This window comes from Portunus trituberculatus, chromosome 47 (assembly GCF_017591435.1).
Source record: "Portunus trituberculatus isolate SZX2019 chromosome 47, ASM1759143v1, whole genome shotgun sequence".
Lineage (NCBI taxonomy): Eukaryota > Metazoa > Arthropoda > Malacostraca > Decapoda > Portunidae > Portunus > Portunus trituberculatus.
Genome location: NC_059301.1, coordinates 27,265,750 through 27,290,656, shown reverse-complemented (window position 1 = coordinate 27,290,656; position 24,907 = coordinate 27,265,750). Strand labels below are relative to the sequence as shown.

General features: G+C 53.6%; 1 protein-coding gene across 1 annotated transcript in view; it reads left to right on the top strand.

The window, feature by feature from the left end:
- Positions 1 to 380: 380 nt before the first annotated feature.
- Positions 381 to 24,907, top strand: part of LOC123498251 (uncharacterized protein TP_0369-like) — a 151,372-nt gene continuing 126,845 nt past the window's right edge. The window contains exon 1 of the mRNA XM_045245439.1: positions 381 to 1,550. Coding sequence (XP_045101374.1) covers positions 966 to 1,550 — 585 coding nt within the window. The 5' untranslated portion in view covers positions 381 to 965. The remainder of the gene's footprint in view (positions 1,551 to 24,907) is intronic.

Here is a 24,907-nt window from a genome sequence, read left to right as displayed (position 1 = left end):
CCCTCCTCAACCTCCTCCTCCCTCCCCACCACTCTCCAGTCACCACACCTACTGGCTGCTGGAGGACAGGTTGAATTTGTGGGTGCAGCTGCTTTCAGCTTGACATTTATACTGAGTAGCTGTTTTGTGTGAACAGTGATCTTTTGACTGACTGACAAGTGACGCGCCGCGAAGGGCTCACACATATCTCACCAAGCACTGACTCACCTCAACATTCGGTAATGCATCAACAACAACAAACTTCACGTTGGTGCGGCGACGAGCGCTCCAATTTCTCTCCCTGAGTGAAGGTCATATTGTGCGGGAACAGCGCGGGGCTTTAACTTGCCGCCGATGGGTCCGTCAGCGCTGTGTGACCGTCGTGAACCGTCGACACCACGACCGCGAGCCGGGCAGTCAGACGGTGGTTGGCGGCCGGAGAGAGTGGACGTGTGGGTACGGCCGCTCCGTCGCTAAGTCACTCGGTCACACGCTCGCGCGCTGCTAGAGTGCCGTCGCTCGCCTGCCATCGCTACAATGGTGTCTTTTAACATCGCTACATCTTAGAAAAGACTTACGCTATCGAGATATATTGGTGTCAAGGTCTGTGAAAAAACTTCTCCGATGATATAATACAAGAAGTTATATTGTGTATTATATTGTTTACCTGTGAGTGAAGAAGTATTTGAGCACAGCCTGATCTTGGTAACAATTTTCAAAGGCGACTCACTTGGAACTGAGGCTACTACAACAACAATCAGCGAACCTGTTGATTCCTTTGTACTGTGTGTCACCCTGCGGTCTTGTCGGGCAGTGCTATAGCGAACCTGAATAGTGTGTAGTGTAGTGAAGGAACTCGTGCATCCATCTACACAGCAACTGCACCGCGGCTCGCTCAGGACCTTGCCGCTCCGACCGGAGACCCTCGGGTAAGGTAAATGTAAAACAAAAGGGACAGTGTACTTCACAAGGTGGATCCTCATTACATGTTAAAATATTCCGGGAACTTAACTCATCCCGTCAACATATTCTCAAGACCTTGGTGGCCTGAAGTCAGCAGGGCCGCCCCAGTACCCCCCTCGGAGCCCCACGCCGTCGAGATGGTTCATCAGGTGCAGGTACAGGAACGCTCCCCGCGGAAGAGGGATCGACGCACCGCGGGGCTCATGTTGACTCCAGGAGGTGGGCCAGACCTGCCAGGCATGAGGGGTACAGACTTCAAAGGGGAGCTTCACCCGCCCCCGACAAAAATATCCCGCCTAGGCATGTATGAGACTTACCAGCCTTGGGTCCTGCAAACGTACGGGGACTCTGCTAAGACGAAGACAATCACGCGCAACAAATACCAGCGCATCTTGCAGATCCTACGCGGAGATTACGTTGATAACGAGACCTCCAAGTTCAAGCTGTGGGTGAAGGGCAGAGGCTTTCGCATCGGTCCCCCGCCAGGTTATCTCAATGGAGGCGTGGAGGATCCCATCATCACTCAGCTCACGCCGCCCCCGCCCCTCGACTATAACCCAGACAAGGATCCCTATCCTGACATCTACGTCCAGACCGGCACTGTCAAGGTAAATACGAGATGCTCTAGTATTTCTACTTAGTTAAGTGGGAGAGAGATCACTCCTAACCTCAAAGGTATGGGTCATAACGAGAACTTATATATATATATATATATATATATATATATATATATATATATATATATATATATATATATATATATATATATATATATATATATATATATATATATATATATATATATATATATATATATATATATATAGGGTCTGCACTGCATGTATCGCTATTAGTATTTGAATTAGTATTATGTCTTACTTTCAGTACTGAGTCGTGGCGTTGAACACCTGTTACTAACCATGCTATGTATATACCGTGGGTAGGCCGTGTCGTCGCCACTCCTGCACATTTGATACCATTCTAGACCCACGTCCCAACAATCCGGTCTAATACCTGACCCGCAGTAACCGGCTGTTGTCTGGCTGGCCCTCGCCTCCACACACTGGCACCATTTATCATGACCGCCCACAGCTTTATGGCACCGTCGCCAGCTGTCTCCGCTCGTAATTTTGTTGAACCTGTGACATTCAGCTTATCATGGTAATCCTTACCAGCCTTTGAGAATGAGTAGCATCCTTCAGTGAGGGCTAATAATTAGGTGACACTGAACAGCGCATAAACTCAGGGCGCCGTCATTACAGTCAGTACCTTCTCCGAGAACAGTCCCGTGGGAGTGGGGGAGGAAAGGAGGAAGGGAGAGAGGGGCAGACTGGTGTTCTTCCTCCTCCCCCTCAACCAGGCGCACCCCGCTCTAACAATCCCCTTGAACCTCCCCCTGGCCGCCCCCTCCATCCCTCCCTATCCCGCTGGGCGTCCCCTACCACCCCCGATCCGCCTGCTCGCTACGGGACGGGGCGAGTCATCTGGGTCGGCCCGCCTGTGTGTGTGTCCGGCCCGCTGCTGCTCACCCTCCTAGGGCTAGAAAGGCGCGAGTCTTAAGTGATTTATGTAAGCGTGACGCCCTTACGACCCTCGCCAGCCGTGAGAAGGATGTGGAGTTTCAGATTAACCGAGGCCGTGGGTGGCACTCCTCTGGGTTTCGTTCAGTCAGTGCCAGGTAACAAGCTTGGCCCCAAAACACCATTGCACTCTTAATCTGATTCAACTTCTTCATCACGAGTAACGTTGCAATATATTTGGTAAGTCCCGTGAACTTGGTAGCATGGTGTCTGATACTCTTTGGTGAGCGGACGAAGCGTGGTGAAACGGGTGTTGTCTGCGGGAGGCGTCGCCGCTCGCCTGCCATGTCTCGCACACGCCTCCGGCCACCTCCGAGCCACAACGGCGCGCGCCAAGCCTGACATTATGGTTTCTGTGCCTTTGTGACGGCCGCCGCTGCGCTCCTCTGTAACCACCAACCGGGCCGCCGACCAGAGGGGCTTAAACCACAACTCACATTTCTTTACATTCGCGCAATTATTGAGCGTTTTACGAGATAATTTGGGATCGACAGGAATATGTCAGGCGTGGGCTTAAATGAGCACTCACGTGCGTCCAAATCTATATCAGTAACTCTGCAAAATGGAGCAACAAAGGGCGTCAATCAAGCGGCAGACGGTGTGTGTGGTGTGCCAGTGCAGGGCTGAGGCCGGGGGTCCCGCGTGCGTGGTGGTGGTGGTAGCGAGCGAAGTGTCAGCTGCCCCCGCTGCCCTATGTGTACGTGTGTACGTGTCAGGAGAGCGTGTGCGTCTGGATACTTACATTTTAAGTCCACATATCTAGATTACTGGCGCGCGTTATATGTAGAGCCGTTGGCGTTTTTCCTGGTGGGTAGAGGGCCGCAGGTGTTAGAGGATCGCTAATGACCGTCGGCGGTGCTCTCCCTCAGCTGCTGCATTGAGTGTTCACACACAGCCAGACGTCATAACACCAGCACACGGAATCCCCCTTTAAAAGCTTCCCACCTGCTCGTTCAGATAGGGACTCTGAGAACGGAGGTGTATGTTCAAACAGGAAACCCAGTCGTTTACACGGAAGGTGGTATTTTGGGCGTAGGACTGGCGGGGATGAGGGAGGGAGGGAAGCGAGGCGAGGGTGGAGGAGAGGAGATTGAAAGTAAAAGCTGCGAGACGGAAAAAAAGGCGAAATGTAAAAGTTTGTGGGATAAAGAGGAGTGACGTAGAAAGTATAGTGATTGGCAAGGCTTGGGGTGCGATGAGCGGGATGTGGAACAGCGGAGAGCAGACGAGGTGTGTAGGGGAAGAAGTAGCGTGTTAAAGAAGAAGAATCCGTATCAGCTTGAACATGGAAGAAGGAGAGGTAGACAGAGGTGGGAGAGAGAGGAAGGGACAGACGGACAGCTGGCAACACTGACTGACGTCTTCACAGCCACCACCACTACCACGACCACCAAATACTCGTCCACACGTTAGCTGCAGCTTAATTTTTAATCTGACTTCTTTTTCTTCCTCCTCGCGCCGATACAGAACTGGTTAACTTATTTGTAGCCTTTTCTGGGGAGCCTCGTCTGCTTGCACGATACGCCAGCGGCACCTCACCGCTCCCTGACTGACTTGATGATAAGGTTACTCAATTAGGCAACGAACACGGACACTCCCACGATAGTTCCTCCTTCTTAGGCAAACCAGAGAGATGCTTTACCTCTTGCCTACTTCTTCACATCTCAGTCTGCCGCTCAAACACAGGCCGGCCGGAATAGATATATTGGACTATGAAGTGAAAGCATAAAGCCGGTGATAAAATGGGAAGCGTGGGGATAATGAGGAAAATAACAATACAGTGTGTGTGTGTGTGTGTGTGTGTGTGTGTGTCATCTCATTACGCTGAACTTTTTAGTAGGGGAGATCAGTGTGGGATGTGCTTCTATGACGCTGAGCCTCCAGAGAGAGAGAGAGAGAGAGAGAGAGAGAGAGAGAGAGAATCCGTCTGCTCGCCCGTCCATCCGTCAGTCAGCCAGCCGAGAAGTGATGAAGAAACTGCGTAGTCAGTGTCACTGGTCAGATAGCTTACCATAATGGTCTCTGACGACTGACCACGCAATACTACGGCGTCACAATGGACAATGGCAGTACTGAGTGGGTGAAAACAACATACATATGCTCTCAAAGGGGGAAGAGGAGAGCGGAATCGAGACGGGACTCTAGACGTGTAATGACAGACATTGAGCAGAACTGCGGCGTCAACTGAAGGGAGCGAGGGGTGACGTAAGCATCTTTTAGAGAGGGAGAGGAAGATTGTGCGTGGCAGCAAAGGTGATGATGGAGCCTGAAAACTGCAATGGTGTGTGTGAATGGGAAGAAAGATGATGGGAAGCGAAAAGAGCAGATAGGAGAAGAGCAGAGGAGAACTGTAACGATGGAAGGCGCGGTGGTGGTGGTGGTGGTGGATTCAGGAAGTAAAGAGATATTGCAGGAGGGAAAGCCCAAGGAGGGAACCATCAGGGAACAGGGGAAGGGAAGGAACTCAGGGGAGAGAGAGAGAGAGAGAGAGAGAGAGAGAGAGAGAGAGAGAGAGAGAGAGAATGTGGAAGAGGATATCGAGAGGGCTAGCAAATAAGACCTACGTAGAAAATAACTTAGATTAAGCAATAATGAAGGCGAAGGCGACATTCAAAGACTTTAAGGGAAAGAGAAAGTGAGGGACGTGTTTCCCTCGCCACGCTGCATCAAATTTTGCCATGCCGGAAGGTGGAGTGAATGTCTGGGATAGTCAAGATTGAACCAACGGCACTAACGACTCAAAGGCTTGGGACTCACTGCCGTGAACGTGTCTTGTGTTTGTCTCACCGAGAGAGAGAGAGAGAGAGAGAGAGAGAGAGAGAGAGAGAGAGAGAGATCACAAGGTTGCGTTGTGCAGCAGACCCGCTCTTGATGGCTCAGGGAGGAAAGCACCAGGCGCAGCAGCAGCGGAGCCTCGGGGCAGGGGAGCGAGGGAGGGAGGAAGGGTCGCGGGTGCATTACGAGACTGGTATGAGTGTGCTGGCGTAATGGTCTTGCGGCGCGAGAGAGGGCGTGGACGTATTGGTGTGGTGAGTGTGTGATAGCGAGGGAGGCGGAGCGAGGCCGGGGAATTATTACGAGGGACACAGAGCGCGCCCCGACACGCTAATTGGCGTCATCACCTGCCGTCACCGCCCTGCTGCTGCTGCTGCTGCTTCCCTACCTCCGCCGCCACTACCATCACTGCCGCCAAACCCTGCCGCCGCCGCTGACTTGGCAGGCCACACAGCATCCGGTGGTCTTGACGCAGGGCTTTGTTAGGATATGACTGCTGCACAGCGCGCCGTGATGCATGCGTGCGTGTGTTTTGTATCAGGTGGCGTGTAAGGGCGAGGGCGTTGGGGCAGCAGTCTTTCGCATGGTGTGATGAAACAGGTGCAAGTTGTACTGTACCGGCGAGGCAAGCAGGGAGGGAGGGAAGGATGGCCTGGTGCTGGTTGAGGCGGCAAGAGACATTCCCCGCTCCTTGCATGGTGGGATGGGGTGGTGGATGGTGGTGGTAAGGCTGTATTGGGAGCGAGGCCGGAGTAAGGGAGCAGCAACAAGAGGAGAAGGAGGAGTGATGGGGGGTGAGGGTAGATGTTCGCAGTAAGTGGTAACCTGGAGGTGGGCGGAGGAGGCGTCTTAACCAGGCTCTAAGATAAGGGTGAGGCGGATGTCCTCACGGTGACTCAGGAGTGGCGGGAAGTGACTTTAGACGTGGCTGTGGCGGTGGTAGGTTCGTTAGCTGTAATGATGAGATTAGAAGGCACGCCACTGATGCTGGAATGGTGTGATAAAAAACATACTTTATGGTCAGGTGCAGTGAATTGTTAGCGGCGTGTTGAGGACAGAATGGTGTATTGTTAACTGGCATGGTGGGGCGAGGAGGTGTATTATTATAGTGGCGTGCGGCGGCGAGAGAGGCAGCGAGGGAAGCGTCAACACACAGGCGGTGAGAGGAAACCAATCTCTGGACGGGTGATGGGCAGCGGCACTGATATTGGGGGCAGGTTCAGACCTGGCGATAATGGTGACCCGTGGCGATAGTGCCGCTGATAGCATGACGCACCATCCGACTCACTGTTGTGGTGACTGATCTATACCTTGTATGATAGTGATGCCGCTGTGGGGTGGCTGGGACATTAATTAGATCGTTAGTTGTAGTGGTGGCGTAAATGAGTGTGGTAGTGATATACTCGGCGGTTTGTCCTATAATGAGCTTACTAGTGGCCGTGACATCGCTGGGAAAGCTGTGACAAAAAACAAAACCACAGCCCTAGGAGGTGGGGTGCGATTAATGGGGTTAGTAACATCGGTGTCATTAATGGGTGCGGTGGTCGTGGCTGTGGCGGCGGCGATGGTGGTGGTAGCAGTGCAGCAGGAAATAGACTGGCCGCAGCGGGGGACGTGGGGGTGGGTGAGAGTACGGCGCCCTCTGGGAATCATTGTTGTCCCGGTCGGACGGGCGGTGGCCGTAATGAATGCTCAGGAATGATGAACGTCCTTCAAAAGTGCCCCTGTATTTGTAGCGGTGTGTTGCCGCCTCGCACTGCCGATGTGGGCGGCGGGCGGTCTGAAGCAGGATGTCCCCAGCGGGTAGCAGCACATTGACCCGCACTCAGAACACGGGCCAAGACAACCTGTGACGTACACTGACGATGACAAAGCGGCATTGAAAACATGGACCGTCTGTCGGGAATCGCAACGGAATGACAATCAGCGTGATGAAGTAGCGAGTGGCTGGAATTTATGTTCTCCGCCCCTGCGCCGCGGCGGTCCACACACACACACACACACACACACACACACACACACACATATGCACTGGTAGCGACTGACGCGGGGAGCCTGTGTGCTAAGAAACCTGACAAGAGGAGTAGCTACATTTTGAGACGGAACATAGGGAAGCTGCCATGAAGGAATGTATGTGATCATCGCTACCCGCTAGTCATGGGAGTGTTGCGAAGTGTGTGTGTGTGTGTGTGTGTGTGTGTGTGTGTGTGTGTGTGTGTGTGTATGGAGCAAGGAACCCCGTGCGTCATAAACTCCCCGGATGGGTGGGCGGACAGGCACACTAGCGAGTGGCGGTGTAGTGTGGTGCCGTCGCTCGTCATATTCCCCCTCACGTTGTGACGGCCCGTGTGACGGAACGATAAGTAGCGTCCTAGCTGCGCGATCATGTTAGCCATGGCTTGGTGGTGGTGGCGGTTGTGGTAGCGGCTGGCATTGTTTGTTTGTTGGGGAAGGACATTGTAGGGTTAGCGATGGGTTGTTGGAGGCCAGTAATAATGATTGTGAGTGGTGATGACGTCATATGGTGCTGATAGATGTCGGCAGTTAACTGATGATGGGTGGACAGATGATGCCGATGAACAGGCGCTGTAAATTGTCTAGTTAGGGAAGCATTGTGCAGTACATGGGTGTAGTTCGTCTTGATGATGTGGTAGGCGATTTGGGCAATGGTGTCAGTGACGGCCATTCCCTGGATGATGTCGCGTTGGGTGAAGGTGTGTGTTGGGGGGGGGGAACGTGTGTGTGGGTGGATGGGTGCGGCGCCGAATCCACAGGGTACACAGGGTGTCACTAGTGCGCTCGTTTCCAGGCAGTGTGCAGACCGTGTGCGGTAGACTTTGAAAGGTCTTGTGGCCTCCCTTGCGATGCCAATGATGGGGGGAGAGAGAGAGAGAGAGAGAGAGAGAGAGAGAGAGAGACGGAGGGAGTAAGTTGCTGTGAGGGAGTCTGTCGGCGGGCGGACGAGCTCACAAGATTGCTTGCGGCAGAGTCTTGAGTTAACTTGCGGCAAACTTATTATATTTCCCCACGCAGGTTACCGCCAGCTGCCTCCAGTACTTCATCCACTCCCTTCCCCACTCCGTCATCACCCCTTACCCCGCTGTAGGCACCTCTCCGCTTCTCCCTCGTCAGTTCACCTTCCCCCAGCCACTCCGGCCATGAGCAGCCTCCCCCATACCCTGTCTCCTCCCCCGCACCCTAACCCTGCCCAGCGTGGTGTAAGAGTCTGGGCGTGGTGTAACTGACACGCGTTGCAGGGTTGTCAATGTCCGCCTCGCTGCGCTTTGGTGGCAGCGTTGGCTGAGCGTTGGCCGGGAGATTACTTGGTGGCGGTGGTGGTGATGGTGGAGGTGGTGGGACCGGGGGAGCGGTAGCAATGGTGGAGGCGGTAGTAAAGATAGTGGCGGACATGGGGACACCGATGAGAAGTGGTGATAGTGAGGGGAAGGGGTGGTGGTGATCGCGTTCGAAATAATGATGAGGGTTTTGATAAGAGCTGGTGGCGGAAAGTAGTGTTAGTGGGTGGATGGACGTGTAGGTGAAATGTAGGAGCTGGGAGTATTTGTGGTTAGGTGCGCTTGTGATGTGGTGGTGACGGCTGGATGCGTCACTGGCGGAATGTTAGTGGCTGTGGTGGTGGTGGCCGAGGCGATGCGACGGCCGGAGAGTTGTGTGGCCAGGGCTCGCTGTGCTGAATGGGGTATTCCGATGTGTCGCTGGTGGCTTTTTATGTGTTGGCTGTCTGGCGCAGTAATGATGGCGCGGTGGCGGCAGTGTCATTAGTAACAGTAATCCGTCGCGTGCAGGTGGTGTTGGCGATGACAAGCACGCTGGCGGTGGTGAAAAGTCTGGCCTAAGTTGTGACCAAAGTTGAGACGAGGACCGGATGTGGCGCTGCGGGGACTTGCTGACAGGTTTGGTGGGTTGGACGTGACGTCAGAAGGGCGGGGCGTGGTGGTGGCAGTAGTGGCACGGCGGGGCACGGCTGCCGCCTCACTGCTTCGGAACGGAGACGGAAATTGCAGCACCAGCCTTGGTCGTAACCTCGCGTTTACGACCCCCTGTGCAGCCGCGGGCATCTCCTCAGCCACACACACGTACACGCGCGCGCTCACGCACACGCTTGCCAACAGGCACGTACTTACCTTGAGGGACATGTAATTTATCACCCTAAAGCTTACTTGATGTCAGAACACGAGGCACTTGTGCGTATCAGGCTGAGCCGAGCGGTCCCAGTCATGCAGCCTTGTGCACGCGCGTCCCAGCACCACCAACTGTCTAGACTCGCTTCTGTCGCACCATTTACGTTCACCCTGCCGACACTACCTCGCTCTCATCGCCAATTTGTAGTCAGCCATCTACGTACTGATACTTTAGCGATGACACAGCAGGAGTGGGGTGTGATATCCATGCACCATGCGGCTCGACTGCCGTGTTTGTACACACACAGGAGTCTTTGTTTTCCTGCCATGCTCCACCCTAAAGGAACAAATACTACTGAATACATACTTTCAACCTGAACCGTTATTTGCATGTAAAAGTTCGAGTGTCATGTGTAGCAAAATGTTCACCTGAGAATGTGGAGCGGGCGGGCAACCCTCCAACCAGTATTGGACTGAAGGACGGTGAACTGCCTCGCTCGTCTTCCGCCTCGCTCAGATATCCTTGTCGTTACTGCTGCGTGTCGCCCAGTAGCGCTTGCACAATGCATTCACTGCTGGACATTGTAGGCAACACCCCTTCAAAAGCAGCAGAACATTCTATATCGCCAGGCCAGGCGGACCCGGACACTTTCAGATAGGCTGGCGACAGCTGCGGCCTCCCACGGCGCCGCGCCCCCACGCTCCCACCAGCCTGCTACTCAGGTTCCTCCCTGCTCCCTCCCGCCCTCGCTACCCCCGCACTACAAACAAAACATCACCCTCAACACTCTCACCTTTCACGCGTCGCACCACCTGCATCTCCCTTCCTCTGCCTTTTAGCGCCCCCGCCACCACCCCCTTCCCCTCCCCATCCCGTAATCTTTGGTCTCGACTTTCCCCTCCATGCGCCTTGAGAAATGCGGGCCCAGCACCGCTTCCTGAAGACACCTGCTCCGTGGAATGCTCATTAACACTCCTCCGCTCCACAGTTGACACACGGGATGGCTTCACGGCTCTTGCGACTCACGCTGGAGCTGCCGGCTTGTCTACGCCTTTATACCCGCCTGCTCGGGTTTATCTGCTAGTCTGCCTACCAGCCTCCGCACTTTTACCTGCCACTTTGCCCTCCCCCATCTGCCAGCTTACCCAGACTCCGGCCAGCCAGCAGCAGCTTCACTGTGCTTTACGCCTCTCTGCCCCCTGCCGACACCAACACTCCCGCCATTTTTCCAGACCTTACGAAGATTCCCGCATTTCACTCACCCTCCTTCGCTCGAGTTAGACTCGCCATAATGCATATTCTAAGATATTCTAGAGGAGTGAGATTAGCAGGGCAAGACCGTATAGCAGAGGAGGAGCAGCAGGCGGCGGTGTGTGTGGTGTGTGGCGAGCAGCTCAGGTGCTCCACTGATCGCTGCCACTCCCACCCCAGGCACGCTCCACTACCTCTGCTCTTGCTTCTCTTTTCTCACTATTTTTTTCTCTCTCTCACCCGCGCTCTTGGCTGCTCTCTCCTCTCGAGGTGTCGCTTCTCTTCATTTTCAGGCCTCCGATGCTCCTTCGTGCCTCTTGCCTCCTGGGATCAACTGCCGCGTGTTTTTTTTGTCTTTCCTCTCTTTATTTTTTGCACACGGTCCATCATAAACCGCAGACCTTCATGTTCCATTAATTGTTATCGCTTCTTCTTACATTGCACGAAGCGAGCCTGCCTTTGTTCACTTACCACGGGCCTTCGTTCTAAACCTCTTTTAGTATTGTATAATCTCTCATCCCTACCCTTCCTCTCATGTGCACGCCCTCCTCCCCGGCCGGGTTCCCACCATTATCCAGGAGCAGTCCCCCCATCCCTTACCTCCCACCCGGCCCCCTGACCCCGAAGTCGGCACCTCGCACCTCCGCCCACCATCCATCTTCGCGGGGATGCAGACGGCCTTTCCATAATTGGCTCTGGCTAGACGGGAAATCAGATTCAGAATGCCGATATGGAGAGGTGGTGAGGCTGTTCACGCCTGGGAGTGCTGGGAGAGGCGTGGGGATGGTGAGGGTGAGAGGGATGACAATATGAGCGTCGGGAGCAGCAGGGCAAAGCCAGCGCGATGGGCGTTAACATGTACAACCACGAGAGCGGCACTGAGTGATGGACGTATTATTGCGCCATTATGTTTACCTACAACATAAGCGTGGCTCCTACTCAGATCTCGCCGTTGTGTGTATGTGTGTGCGTTTGTTTGTTTGTGTGTGTGTGTGTGTGTGTGTGTTTCTCGCCAGTATCTCTTGGCCGCACGCACGCACACGTCCTATGCTACATATAGACGCACAAGAGTATTTTTTTTTTACATGAATCCATACGAGACTTTGACCCTTAAACAAGCAAACAAATCAATAGCTCCCCTCGGCCGCAGCAGCTCACCAAATCCTCATTTGCATGATGGGCTGTCCGCATCGGAGTGGCGGAGGTGGAGTGGTGGCAGTGGGGGTGGTAGCGATAGTTAAGTGAGGGCGTCTACGTAGGTGTTACTTCTGAAGGTGATGGTGATGGTGGTGATGGTTAAAGTGAGGATGGTATTGCTTCTGGTGATGGTGGGAATGGTAATAATAATGATGGTAAAGGTGGTGGCGGTGGTGGTGGAGCGTATCGCAAATAGTGGAGGTAGTGATGAGAGTTGTGGGGGGAGGTGGACACAATGGTTACCTTGAGGTGAGTCGCGGGCGCTACCTGCAGGCGGAAGAACAGGTACGGCAGGAGTGCAATATCATCGGTGGTGCAGTAAAGGTGATGCGAGGATTGGCAGTGTGTGATTGCCACCGTGCCGCCGCTACCGCTGCTGCTGCTGCTGCTGCTGCCGCCGCCGCCGCCGCCTGCTGCTCCTGTGTGTATGTGTGTGTGTGTGTGTGTGTGTGTGTGTGTGTGTGTGTGTGTGTGTGTGTGGATGGGCCCAGCGAGCTTTGTGTACCGCGACGTGTACGTGTGTATATATGTACGTGTGTGTGTGTGTGTGTGTGTGTGTGTGTGTGTGTGTGTGTGTGAGCTTGCGGCAACATTGGTGTAGTCAGGAAATCCGACAGCCCACACAGCACACTAACCAGCAGATTCCTCCCGCACCAGCAGCAGCAGCAGCAACAACAGCAGCAGCAGCCCTTACTGAGCGTTGGTCAGTGCCTGCGTCAGAGGTCGATGAATGCCTGCAAAAACGGAAAGAGAGAGAGAGAGAGAGAGAGAGAGAGAGAGAGAGAGAGAGAGAGAGAGAGAGAGAGAGAGAGACAAAAAAGTAAAACGCCACACCGGACTGCTTCCCGCAACTGATGACGGGTCGCTCTCGGTCTGTGCCGTATAAACAAAAACAAAATAGCTGCTCAAATTAAAAAAAAAAAAATAGATAAAAAATAACATCACAGTCATTAACAATTTTTCCTCTAAAAGGTTCATTTGAGGCCTGGTCTAGACAAGGACATTTTCCCCTCCTTTCTCTCTCTCTCTCTCTCTCTCTCTCTCTCTCTCTCTCTCTCTCTCTCTCTCTCTCTCTCTCACACTCTCTCTGCAACCGGAGGCTTTAACATAAAAACAACAAAGCGACGCAAGTTACGAGAATATACACACGCCGGGCGGGAATACCTTGATGAACTATAAGCCTGTTGTTATTGGGACGCGCTGGTGGACGCGCACTGCAAGTCTCCGCCGCATTAATTTCTCCGTCATTATAACACACTCATTTCTATCTCCCCTCATTCACTCATTCGACGGGCATCGAGAATGAGAGCAAGGATGGCAAGGCTAAGTCCGAGGTCAAGTGGTGGGAGAGGGCCAAGGCGGCGTCCGGCTGCGTGGTGTGTAGGGGCAGGAAAGGGATCGTGTGTCATAGGAAAAGGGCCGTGTGACGTGACGGGATGTATATAGTGGCGTGGCAGGATGTGGTGTAGTGGTGGTAGTGGCTCTGGTGGTCGGTTTACTGGGTTTGTTGTGGGGTTATGCCAGGACGGAGGAGAGAGAGAGGTAAGGAGGGAGTGGTCATGTCGAGGCCAAACATACCAAGGGCAGGCAAAGGACCAAGAGAGGGTCACGCAGATCGTCAGCCTACATACTTACCATGATCTTCGTACCAGCACCACCAGCACCACCACTGCTGCCGCCAAGACGCTCTTCTCGCATCCATCCCCTGCGACTTGTGGTACTTTGTAAAGCACCTCTTAAATATCACGCGTGCCATTAGCTGAGAAGTGTGCCCCGGTGACATAATTTCTTTAAGCAACAAGACAGAGCGCATGTTGGAAGCGAAAAGAGGAGGGAGTGAATCCGGTCGCCGCTCAAGAGACGAAAGGGGAACTTTCTTAAGCACTTTATCGTGTCTCGACCTAACCATTGTTCTCAGTGGAGCACCGGCGGAAGTGTCTGAGCGAGCATAAGGGAAGGGCCGAGTGGGACCGAGCAGAGGTCGAGCGGGGCTGAGCGGGGCGGGGCAGTGAGAGGCAGTGAGAGGCGGGGAACATCACCGACTCAGCCCGACTCCTCACCTGACTGCTCTCAACCCACCACTTGTTTACTAAGACATGGCGGCGGCAGAGGAGGAGGTGGACTAGGGGAGTAGGAGGAGAATAGCGGGAGGAGGAGGAGAAGGAGGAGGGATGACAGGGGAAGGAAGGAAGGAAGAGCGGTGTGTGATAGGCGGGAACGGGCAGGGTGAGGGGAAGCGAGACGTGGATGATGAGTGAGGCGGTGGAGGTGGAGGTGGTGTATGTGTTGCCTGGTCTGGTCTTCGTTAGCGTGATGGATGGGGCTGCCGCGACCCCGCACTCCTGACGCAGGGAAGCAGTGGCCAACTCCCCGGCACTCTCCGAATAATGGCTGCCAGCTTCAGGGCTTTGGGTAAGGAGATGGTGGCGGCGGCTGAGAGGGAGGGTGCAGGACGGATGGCTAGGGGTGGTGGTGGTGGTACTGGGAGGTAGCTGGAAAGACGTGGAGGAAGGGAAGGAGAGGAGCAATCAGAGAGAGAGAGAGAGAGAGAGAGAGAGAGAGAGAGAGAGAGAGAGAGAGAGAGAGAGAGAGAGAGAGAGACTGAGGGTTGGAAAGGGGAACAACGAAGTACTGTAGTAGGTAGGTAGGTAGGTAGGTAGGTAGAGTGAAGCAGAGTGAAGAGGCGGAGTGTGTCAGGGGTTGGCCAGGCTGATGGAACAAAGACTGAGGAGGAGGAGGAGGAGGAGAAGGAGGAGGAGGAGGGACAAGGGGGGATTGGAGAAGCACGGCAGAGGACGAGAACTAAGAGGATGGGGAAGGAGAGGGACTAGGCAGACACGAGCAGCGGTAGTGGTAGTGGTACGGGGTAAGGGTAAGGGGACGACCGCTGGAGGTGTATGAGAGTACACTGAGTGGGAGCGGATTAGGGAAGTAAAGGCGTGGTGTCAGGGTGGTGGTGGCGGCGACGTGAGGGCGGCTGGCGTGGAGGAGACCAGGGAAGTTAAAGGAGCAGCCGGAGCGACCTATAATTCCGCCCCACAACTACAATGGTCGATCACGCCAGACCCCGACGTGGCTGCAGGGTGAGAGGTGAGGTCGGCTGCGGCACAGCCAGAGGAGACGGAAGGAGAGGGAGAGAAAGAGGGCGAGGGAGGATGGGGGGCGAGGACAAAAGGAAAGAATGGGAAGGGAGGAAGATCATGAGTTGAAAATGGGAAAGATGAAAAGGTGAGCAGCAGGAAGGTGGTACGGACGAAAGTGAATCGGTAAAAGGAAGTAAAGTATACCAGAGAGAGAGAGAGAGAGAGAGAGAGAGAGAGAGAGAGAGAGAGAGAGAGAGAATCAGCAGCAAGAAGGTAGCACGAAAGTGAGTTAAAAAGGGAAGTAAAGGAGGACAACTGGAGAAGAAGAAAGGAGAGAATGGAAGAGATGGAGGAACAGAAGCGAGAAAAGGGGAAAAAAGATGAAGGGCACGAACAGGAAGGAAGGAAGGAAGGAAAGAAGGAAGGAGCAAAGCCGAGCAGTGCGAAAGGAAGTTAAAGAAGGTAAAGAGGAAGTTAAGAAAGGAAACAGAAGAGAAGAGGAACAGACAAGACAAGAGAAGACGAGAGGAGAGAATGTGAACGGAGGAGAAGGAGAAAGAACAAGAGTCAGAACAGGAAAAGATGAAGGGGATGAACAGAAATGAGCAAGGCAAGGAGGTGATTACGTAAGACAGTTAAAGAGATGCAAGAGAGAGAGAGAGAGAGAGAGAGAGAGAGAGAGATGGGGGAGGGCACGAATATCCATCGAAAAAAAAGAACATAAAACCTCACTAGTGATAAAGGGAGGATGATGACGGACAGCGAGTGAGTGAGTGAGTGTGTGAGCGAAGTGACGTGGGAATTCTGGCTCTTGGCGGGAGGAGCTCTGAGAGGGAGAGGCGATAGAAGCTGACGAAGGAGGAATTAATGGCTTTTTAGGTCATTCCAGCCATTATGGAAATCTGGAGCGAATGGGAAATGAGCAATAGATAAAAATAAAACGAATATATGGAATGGACGAATGGCAGAGAGAGAGAGAGAGAGAGAGAGAGAGAGAGAGAGAGAGAGAGAGAGACTAGATAAAGGTAGGCAAGAAGGGAAAGGAGAGGAGTATGAAGCAGAGAGAGAGAGAGAGAGAAAGGACTAGATAAAGAAAGGAAAGAAGGGGAAAGAGAGGAATATGAAGCAGAGAGAGAGAGAGAGAGAGAGAGAGAGAGAGAGAGAGAAGGGGATGGAGAGGGGGGCAGGGTGGTGTTGAAAGTTGCACGGTTCTGATGGCAGCTGTCGGAGAGATAAGAAGAAATGCTTTGGGGGGAACAGGCCGCAGGAGAAGCCGTGGGCAAGTAGTGGCGTTGGGAGTGACGCCCCCCTCCACATCACCCCACTTAGCCACGTCACCTCCTGGCGTGTGAGGAGAGGTGGAGCAGCGGGGTGGTGGTGGTGGAGGTGAGCAGTGGAAATAGTATAATACGATATGTGGATGATTGTATTAGCGTGGCAAGGGTGCAACAGAAACATAATTATTGGGGACATCGGTTGAGAGAGAGAGAGAGAGAGAGAGAGAGAGAGAGAGGATACTATATAGAATCGTAGCAAACCATAAACAAAGAATAAACTTTGCTCAATAGCTCATTTTTTAAACTTTGTCTACTAACCATGATTTCGTTTGACATTAAAACATTCTCTCTCTCTCTCTCTCTCTCTCTCTCTCTCTCTCTCTCTCTCTCTCTCTCTCTCTCTCTCTCTCTCTCTCTCTCTCTCTCTCTCTCTCTCTCTCTCTCTCTCTCTCTCTCTCTCTCTCTCTCTCTCTCTCTCTCTCTCTCTCTCTCTCTCTCTCTCCCGCCCACAAAGGGAAATCACCCTAACGAAGCCATTCACTAAGCTCTACTCTTCAGCACACTCTTCACACTATCACAAGACACCATTTAATAATCCGAGCATTCGTCAAGTCTAACACAACAACTGGCGTTAAGAAATGTATCCTGGAGGGAGCGGCACTGGAGCACACAATCAGGAGCCTCCAGCTCTAGCCCCTCGCCAGACCGCGGCACCAGATGCGGAGGATGTAGGGGAGGAGGGGAGGGACGGGGATCACGTGCAGATCAGGGGATGGAGGGGGCGACGAGGGGTGTCAAGCCGCTCTATGTCGAGGCCGAGATAAACACCAAGGCAGTGAGATGGTAAATGTGTGTGTGTGTGTGTGTGTGTGTGTGTGTGTGTGTGTGTGCTTAAGAAAGGTGTGAAATAAGCCCTAAAGCCTAAACCCGTGTTCCCCTATTTGGTGGATAGCCGCGCTGGGAAGGCTGGGAAGGGAAGGGCGGTTCTGGTTAAGGAAGGGGAGAGGGGGAGTGAGTGAGCGAGAGAGGGGTTGGTGCTACTGAGGGAAGGGAGGGTGGAGTTAGCGGGTGGTGGTGGGGAGCAAAACACATAGATGGCTTTGTACTCGTCCGTGGGAGATGGAGGGAAAGCTTTCTTAGAGTAGAAACGAGGCAGGATAGATGAAGGAAGTGCAACGCACCATAGTTCCACGGAATTCTAAGAAATGGGGAAGGTTACACTGGAGGCGAAATCATTACTTTGTCATCCGATTCTTACTTCCCAAGCGTAGTCAGGGAAAAAATGCTTACACTTGGCCCTTACACAGTCGTTTTATCGTAGCAGCCTTACAAAATACATGGTCTGTAAGCCTGATCTCCGCGTCATTGGTGAAGGTAGCGGTAGGACCAAAGGCAGCCGCACCAGATACCAGGAATCTGCTCGTCGGGAAAGGCTAACAATTTTTATTTTTATCGGCATTTGCCTGGTGTAGTGGTGCCGCTCTCGCCCGCCTGCGGAGGTTGGCATTATTGGCTTCTCAAGGGCCGCTGCCGCTGCTGTGTTGCCGTCAGGGGCTCACCCGTTCACGAGTAGACTCGGATCGGCCGCTGCCTGCTGCGGGACAAGCCTCCGCCGTCTTGGATGATGAATGGTGAGTTTCAGAAGATATAATGCACTGCCGCTGTCATCAGAGGGAGCGTTTGTGGCGGCAGGAGGCTGAGGCTGGCAGGGAAGGGTGTTGTGGTGGCAAGGCTGTGGTGGCCTCTCAGCGACGCCACCTGCCCCTCTCAGCCGGGAGATCAAGGCTGCCCGCACGCCACCACTGACGCTGGCTCGTTCACCCCTCGGGTCGTTGCGACATAACCTCGTCAAATGTAAGAGTGTCACATAAGGTCGCCAGACTGTAATGATGTTATTAGCCGGCTTCATGGTTCGATTCACTCTTCACGCAGTAAATGGTTTCTTTCACCTTCTTTGCCTCTCGGAATGTGCACCCCTGCAGAAAATATTTATAGAAAATAGATGCATGTACTGAATGACATCTTGTTTTGGATGTGCGTCAAAGCAGAATTTCACTTCCATATCGCATCAGTAATGAAATGATTCCACAACACTCTCAAGTAAATAAAGAAAGAGACAAGGATGTGTGTGTGTGTGTGTGTGTGTGTGTGTGTGTGTGTGTGTGTAGGCGCGCGCGTGGGCCCCACTGTCATTATAGGGCCTCTAAGGGATTACTATATCCGGAGCCAAATGGAGCCGCTGCTACACCCCGCCTCAGCTGTTAAAGACGACGGCTCCGGGGTATCAGAGTGACGCTCTAAATTTATTAGTTTACTCATGAAGCAAAGAGGGAGATGGGAGGGGGCAAAGAGAAGAGAGGAAGGGGGTGGGTAGCGGCGTGGAAGGCAGCACACCAGTGATGGCCGACGACCTTGATCGGGTGACATCAGCGAGCCAGGACCAGTCGGGGCCCGATAACCCCCTGTTATCGATGGCCGTTTCCTGGCGGGGAGCAGCAGCTTTTTAGGACATGGGGCCGCTTGAGGGTGAGTGTTCCAGGGCGTGCGGGCCAGTATGTTACGGCTATGGGCGATGGGGAGCGGTGCGGCTCTCAGGACTAGCAAGGCAGGAGGGGAAGACGGGGAGGGAGAACGTAAGGATAGCTGTCATTAAGGGCTGTGGCGTAGTATCCGAAGTAAGGCAGTGTGCGACCACCAACACCACTCTGATGGAGGAATTTGAATAGCAGACAGTACCGATACATCAGCAGAGGAGAGGAGTGGTGAATGAGCATGCTTAACAAAGAAGACGGGATCGAGAAACTAGGGGAATTAGTAAGAGATTTTACAAATATTGACCTGTGGTAAGAAGGTAGGATAAGAAAGTAGTTTTAAGATGCTGATGAAGGATACAGCTGTTGTCCGTAGTGTGTGTGTAGGAAGGTAAAGTAAAGGGAGGCTGTGTGGCGGGGAGCGAGGAGTGAGGAGCGAGGAGCAAGGAGTAAGGGAGCAAGGGACGGGGGTAAACGGGACACTGACTGACCGCTACGTAACATTATGATAACACCACCAGGGAGGGAACAAGGGCCGGCGGTATATTGTGTGTGTCACTACCACCACCACCAGCCCAGCCCAGCCCAGCGCAACCTAGCCTATCTGGCCTTCCTGCCTCCACAGCCCCTTATTCACACACCACACAACACAGCGCCGCACCTCTCCTTCTTACCTCACCACTGTGATGCACACTACTCTTACTTTACACTATACCTCTTGCCAGTCACACACAAACACACACACACACACACACACACACACACACACACACACACACACACGCGCGCGCCTGGTAGCTCAGTGGTTAGAGCGCTGGCTTCACAAGCCAGAGGACCGGGGTTCGATTCCCCGGCCGGGTGGAGATATTTGGTGTGTCTCCTTTCACGTGTAACCCCTGTTCACCTAGCAGTGAGTAGGTACGGGATGTAAATCGAGGAGTTGTGATCTTGTTGTCCCGGTGTGTGGTGTGTGCCTGGTCTCAGGCCTATCCGAAGATCGGAAATAATGAGCTCTGAGCTCGTTCCGTAGGGTAACGACTGGCTGTCTCGTCAGAAACTGCAGCAGATCAAACAGTGAAACACACACACACACACACACACACACACACACGGAGGGATAGCGATCTTATGAGTTTATCGACACAACATGCGGAGAAGGCTTCATATCTCGTGGCGGCATCTGCTGCTGCTGCTGTTTTGGGTGTGTGTGTGTGTGTGTGTGTGTGTGTGTGTGTGTGTGTGACTCGTGCTCATGACGCTGCCGCGCCTTTCCTTTCTTGTCGCACTACGTTCACTGCCTGCGGCTCGGTGGAGGAAGAGAAGGTGGAAGAGGTAAAGAGGGCGAGGAGGAGAGGGGTGTGTGTAAAAGGACATGAGACAGACTGCGTGTCTCCTACGCGTAAAGCTAGATGTGTATGTGGCTTTTAGGGAACTCAGGAAGTGTTTACAAGTTAACTAAGGAGGAAAAGTGTGTGTGTGTGTGTGTGTGTGTGTGTGTGTGTGTGTGTGTGTGTGTGTGTGTGTTTAGGTGCGAAGAGCAGCTGCGTGTATATGTACGCAGGGTTGCGGTGACACTCCCTGCGGGCGTGGTGGCGGCGGCGCGACCCACCACTGCGGCCTTCCCGGATTAGGCCAGTTGTTGATGGTGGTTGTTAGTATTCCGGGGATGGTTATGGCGGGCGGCAGGCGGGAGGGACGGGAGGCTTTGATGCACCCCGGGCTGCCTTGATTTTTGCCGCAGCTCGTCTTCCCGCCGCCTCGCTCTCGGTCAGGCGGCAGGAAAGGATGAAGGGAAAGAAATGAGGCTTGCAGAACCATATGGTGTTCATTCTCTCTACCTTCGTCAGTGTCACCCTTACATCAAAGTAAACAGCAGTGTTAGCGTCGTCGCTGCAGCGTATGAAGATTACACCGTAAAATGTGTAACAGTCCCTTTCTGAAAGCCTACAAGGTTGTGAATATGAGAGAGAGCGGCAACAGGGAACAAAACTGTCGAGGCGATGTTGGGAGAACTTGGGATGTGGTGCGCATGTGTGTGTGTGTGTGTGTGTGTGTGTGTGTGTGTGTGTGTGTGTGTGGCTGGCCCGGCAAGCTGTGGCAGGTGGCGGTGACGCACTCTGTATCACACTCGCGTTCCCTCATGCTCACAGACTTACCCGCAGGTCACGCACCCCGCGCCGCCTGCTGGGAGGATGTACAAGGGAGGAGAAGAAAGGGGAGAGGGGGGATGGGGATGGCTAGAGGTGAAGCGAGCGGTGCTGATGAAAGCGGTCTATTGTGTCTTGGCGTGGAGGGGCTTTCGGAGGGGAGGGATCACTGTAAGGTCGGCACAGTTCTCGCCGGGACCAGATTGACTTATCAGCATGCCAGTACCCGTCTGGTGGCGAGTCGCGACGTCTGCGGCGACACATGCAATAAAACCCAGCACAGGTTATTTCAGCAACAGTGACGGAAGTGTCTGGGCAGAGGAGAGGTCGAGATATTAAGGCCGGGCAAGACTTGAGTGCCACAGGGTGTGACGGGGCGGCAAGAGTGCCAGGAGAGCAATGGTGACAGGAGAAGTGAGGTGCCACACTGGCGGGGCGGCACCGAGTGAGGTAGTGGGGAGGGAAGACTGGCACAAATCCCCCGCTGGTATTGAGGTCCCACGGAGGCCACGGCGAGACCACTGACAAATGGCCAGCAGACGCGGAGACGCCAGGTGGAGGGACTGCTCCTGATAGGTACACGAAAAAATATAGAGAAAGAAAAAAGAAAAGGACAGATTAGAAAGCAAGTTAGATTTATGTGACTTGAAAAGAATGCGTGGCGGGTGGCTGTGTGTGTGTGTGTGTGTGTGTGTGTGTGTGTGTGTGTGTGTGTGTGTGTGTATTTTTCTTTTTTTGTGTGTGTTCGCTAAGAGGGTGTGGTGAGTGGGGGCGGCGTTAAGTCATGGGTGAGTGGCAAATGGAAGATCAGGCTTGTATTGGGAACCCAGGGTGGCTTGCTGAGCTGCACAGAGGGAAAGCTTTGGGAGAGGGGGAAGGGGAGGGGTATGCGGGTTCTTGACGTAGCGGGGATTCTGTGGCGTGGTGTGTGACGTGGAGGGGAGTGGGTGGCGTGCCGGTGCCACTTGGGCAAGGCGAGCAGCGGAGGTCTTATGTGCTAACCAGGCACTGAGACGACGGCAACAGCTGGCACCAGTACTGACTGAGCCACTTGTGTCCTCTGCTGTTCACATGTGGAGAGGGACGGGGGGACATGTAAGGACGTGTGGGCTGGAAGCTCTAAAGGGCAATTGTGGACGTATTTACAGTTCTTAAGTGGAGAAGAGGGAATAGCATGGGGTGAAAAAAAGAATGTGGAGGGCGAAGGTGATGACGCAGTTAAAGTGAAGCAGCGGCTGGCCCTCTGGCCTGAGGTATGTAGCACCACTAGGGAGGCCCTTCGCGCATTGCGGTCTGCACCGACCTCACTTTCATCTAGATTAATCTTGTACATCCTGCACCCGGCGATGATTGCAGACGCAGCTAAAGCCTGAGGTTTTTGTAGAGAGCGACATCAAAGTGCTCGCCTCGACAGTCGTCCATACGAAGGGAATAACATACAGTACGCCTATATTCGCTACACAATAAGAGTAAAGTGAAATAAACCCCACCAGACCCTCCGCGTCGTCTGAGGACTCCCTAGGCGAGCTTGAGGCCCCCTCGGTTCCTCCTCCCGCTTTAATGAATAGTGTTTGCAATATACAAGATCTTAATTGTGAGCAGAATTTCCGCACCACCTAAAAGAGGGTCGGCTAGTCTCAGAAGAGCCATAAAAGTGGTTTTACTACCAGTGAACTGTACTGGACAGCTGGTTAGTATTAGCAGGATGACAGCGGTAGGCAGCATTATGGCGATACCAGTTGTAGCTGGCGGTCAGTCTTGTAAAAAAAAAGATAAAATGAAAAAAAAGTAAAACATCAATATCACCAGATGTGTGACCGCAGGTGCTCGGCGCCCGAGTAACATCACTTCCCAATAATTTGTGGTAGCCGGACAGCGTCATCCTTGTGCCGCCTCACAATGAGGTGCTGCGCCTCCCCCTCGCCCCCTATCGGGTGAACCGAGCCTCGCCATCCCCACTCCCACTCGGGACAGGGAGGCAAGACAGGGGCAGGTGGAGCGGACGGGCCGCGGGTAAGGGGGATAAGTGGGTGGTTTAACGGATCACGGCCCACCACGCCCCGCTGCCGCCCGCCTTGGTGAGGTCGACCCCGCTAGCCGCTGCTGCCCTCACCATCCTCAGCCAACCCCTCACCACCACAACCACCACCACTACAGCAACAACAGCAGGCAGAGTGCTGCTTGTGACACCTCGCCGCCGTTCACCCACCACCGCAGCACCGAGTCACCGGCACTCCCGTCACGGCAATTTACTACCTCCCCTTAAGCTTTAATCTCGCCGTCATCAACTTGCCGGTCACCTACACCGACCTTCCCGTACTGCCCCTCCCCTCTCCCTTACCCGCACCGCTCACCCAGTAACCCTCCCGCTCCCCCCCTCCTCCGCGACCTTCCTGGCTCTCGCTCCTCCCCCGCCCACTGGCCTCTCTTGCTGCTGGTGATCGTGCCGTTAACATTGACGCCGACGTGAAGGGGCCGACGCTGCTCCGCCCTTGTGTGACGGACGGGGTGCTCAGGCTTGGCTGCTCCGCTGTGTTCGCTTCCCTGCCTCGCCATCTCTCTTGTCTCGCATCACTACCGCCTCGCCCCGCCTCGCCCCGTCCGTCCTCCCTTCCTCCTCGTCGTGCTCGGCTTTCACTTTTGGCTTAACCTTTATGCACGTAGCGCCGCATGCACGTATACTTTTAGCTTGCATGATCCCTTCTCCTGCCGCGCTGACATCCGCATTCTTTCCGTATCTCAGTGTAGATGTGATGGTCCGTGTACAGCGTGCCATCCATACCCTCAGCGCCACTATTCCTCCCTCTCTCTCACACGCACATACACCGTCTCTTGTCTTCTGTCTCTGTTGTCATTTCATCCTTTCACTGACTTCCTCCGACTCGTTTCACCCTTCCTCCTCCCACTCTTCTTGCTGGTGGTGGTAGTGTTGCTGTTGTTGCTGCTGCTGCTCTTACTGCTTCCTCCCTTCCCCATTCTCTTACACTTCCTTCCTACTAGACACAATAAAAGGCAGAAAAGAGTGGCACTTTGTTGACGCTGTTCCCATGGAGGTGATGTTTTGACTGGCAGCCGCAGTGATTGGTCTTCTCTCAGGCGCAGGTTCAGGGGCGTCTTGTATTATTTGACTTGTTTGTAAGCGAGTCCAGTGAACCCCCCCCCTCCTCTCTCTCTCTCTCTCTCTCTCTCTCTCTCTCTCTCTCTCTCTCTCTCTCTCTCTCTCTCTCTCTCTCTCTCTCTCTCTCTCTCTCTCTCTCTCTCTCTCATAGTCTTATTCTTGGGTTTCCTTTTATTTTGTATCCTTGTAAGATTTCTCTCCTGATGTGTGTGCGATCATTAGCACTTCTAGTCATCCTCTCTCTCTCTCTCTCTCTCTCTCTCTCTCTCTCTCTCTCTCTCTCTCTCTCTCTCTCTCTCTCTCTCTCTCTCTCTCTCTCTCTCTCTCTCTCTCTCTCTCTCTCTCTCTCTCTCTCTCTCTCTCTCTCTCTCTCTCTCTCTCTCTCTCTCTCTCTCTCTCTCTCTCTCTCTCTCTCTCTCTCTCTCTCTCTCTCTCTCTCTCTCCCCGCTGCATTCCTCACTCACTTGGTCGGTCGCCGAGTGTGTGCTTGTACCGCAGCAAGACCCTTGTTGAAATGGAAGTATATCTTTAAGTTCAAACTCCCGGACTGAGTGTATGTAAGTGTGCTAGTGGGTGAGGATGAGTGCAAATAGCATATAATTACAAAGAGAGAATCGCCGCCTCATTTGTCCAGTCCTCTGCTGAATTCCCTCCCAGTCTGCTGCACTCTACTCTGTAATACACACACACACACACACACACACACACACACACACACACACACACACACACACACGGAGGACATAGCAGGACACGCCCCCACACTCCCTCTAAACTCTTTGCCAGTGAACTCCGCTATTCTTCCGGAAATATGACAGAAAATATGGTTGTTTTATTTTTATTTACATTCAAGGTTCCCATCC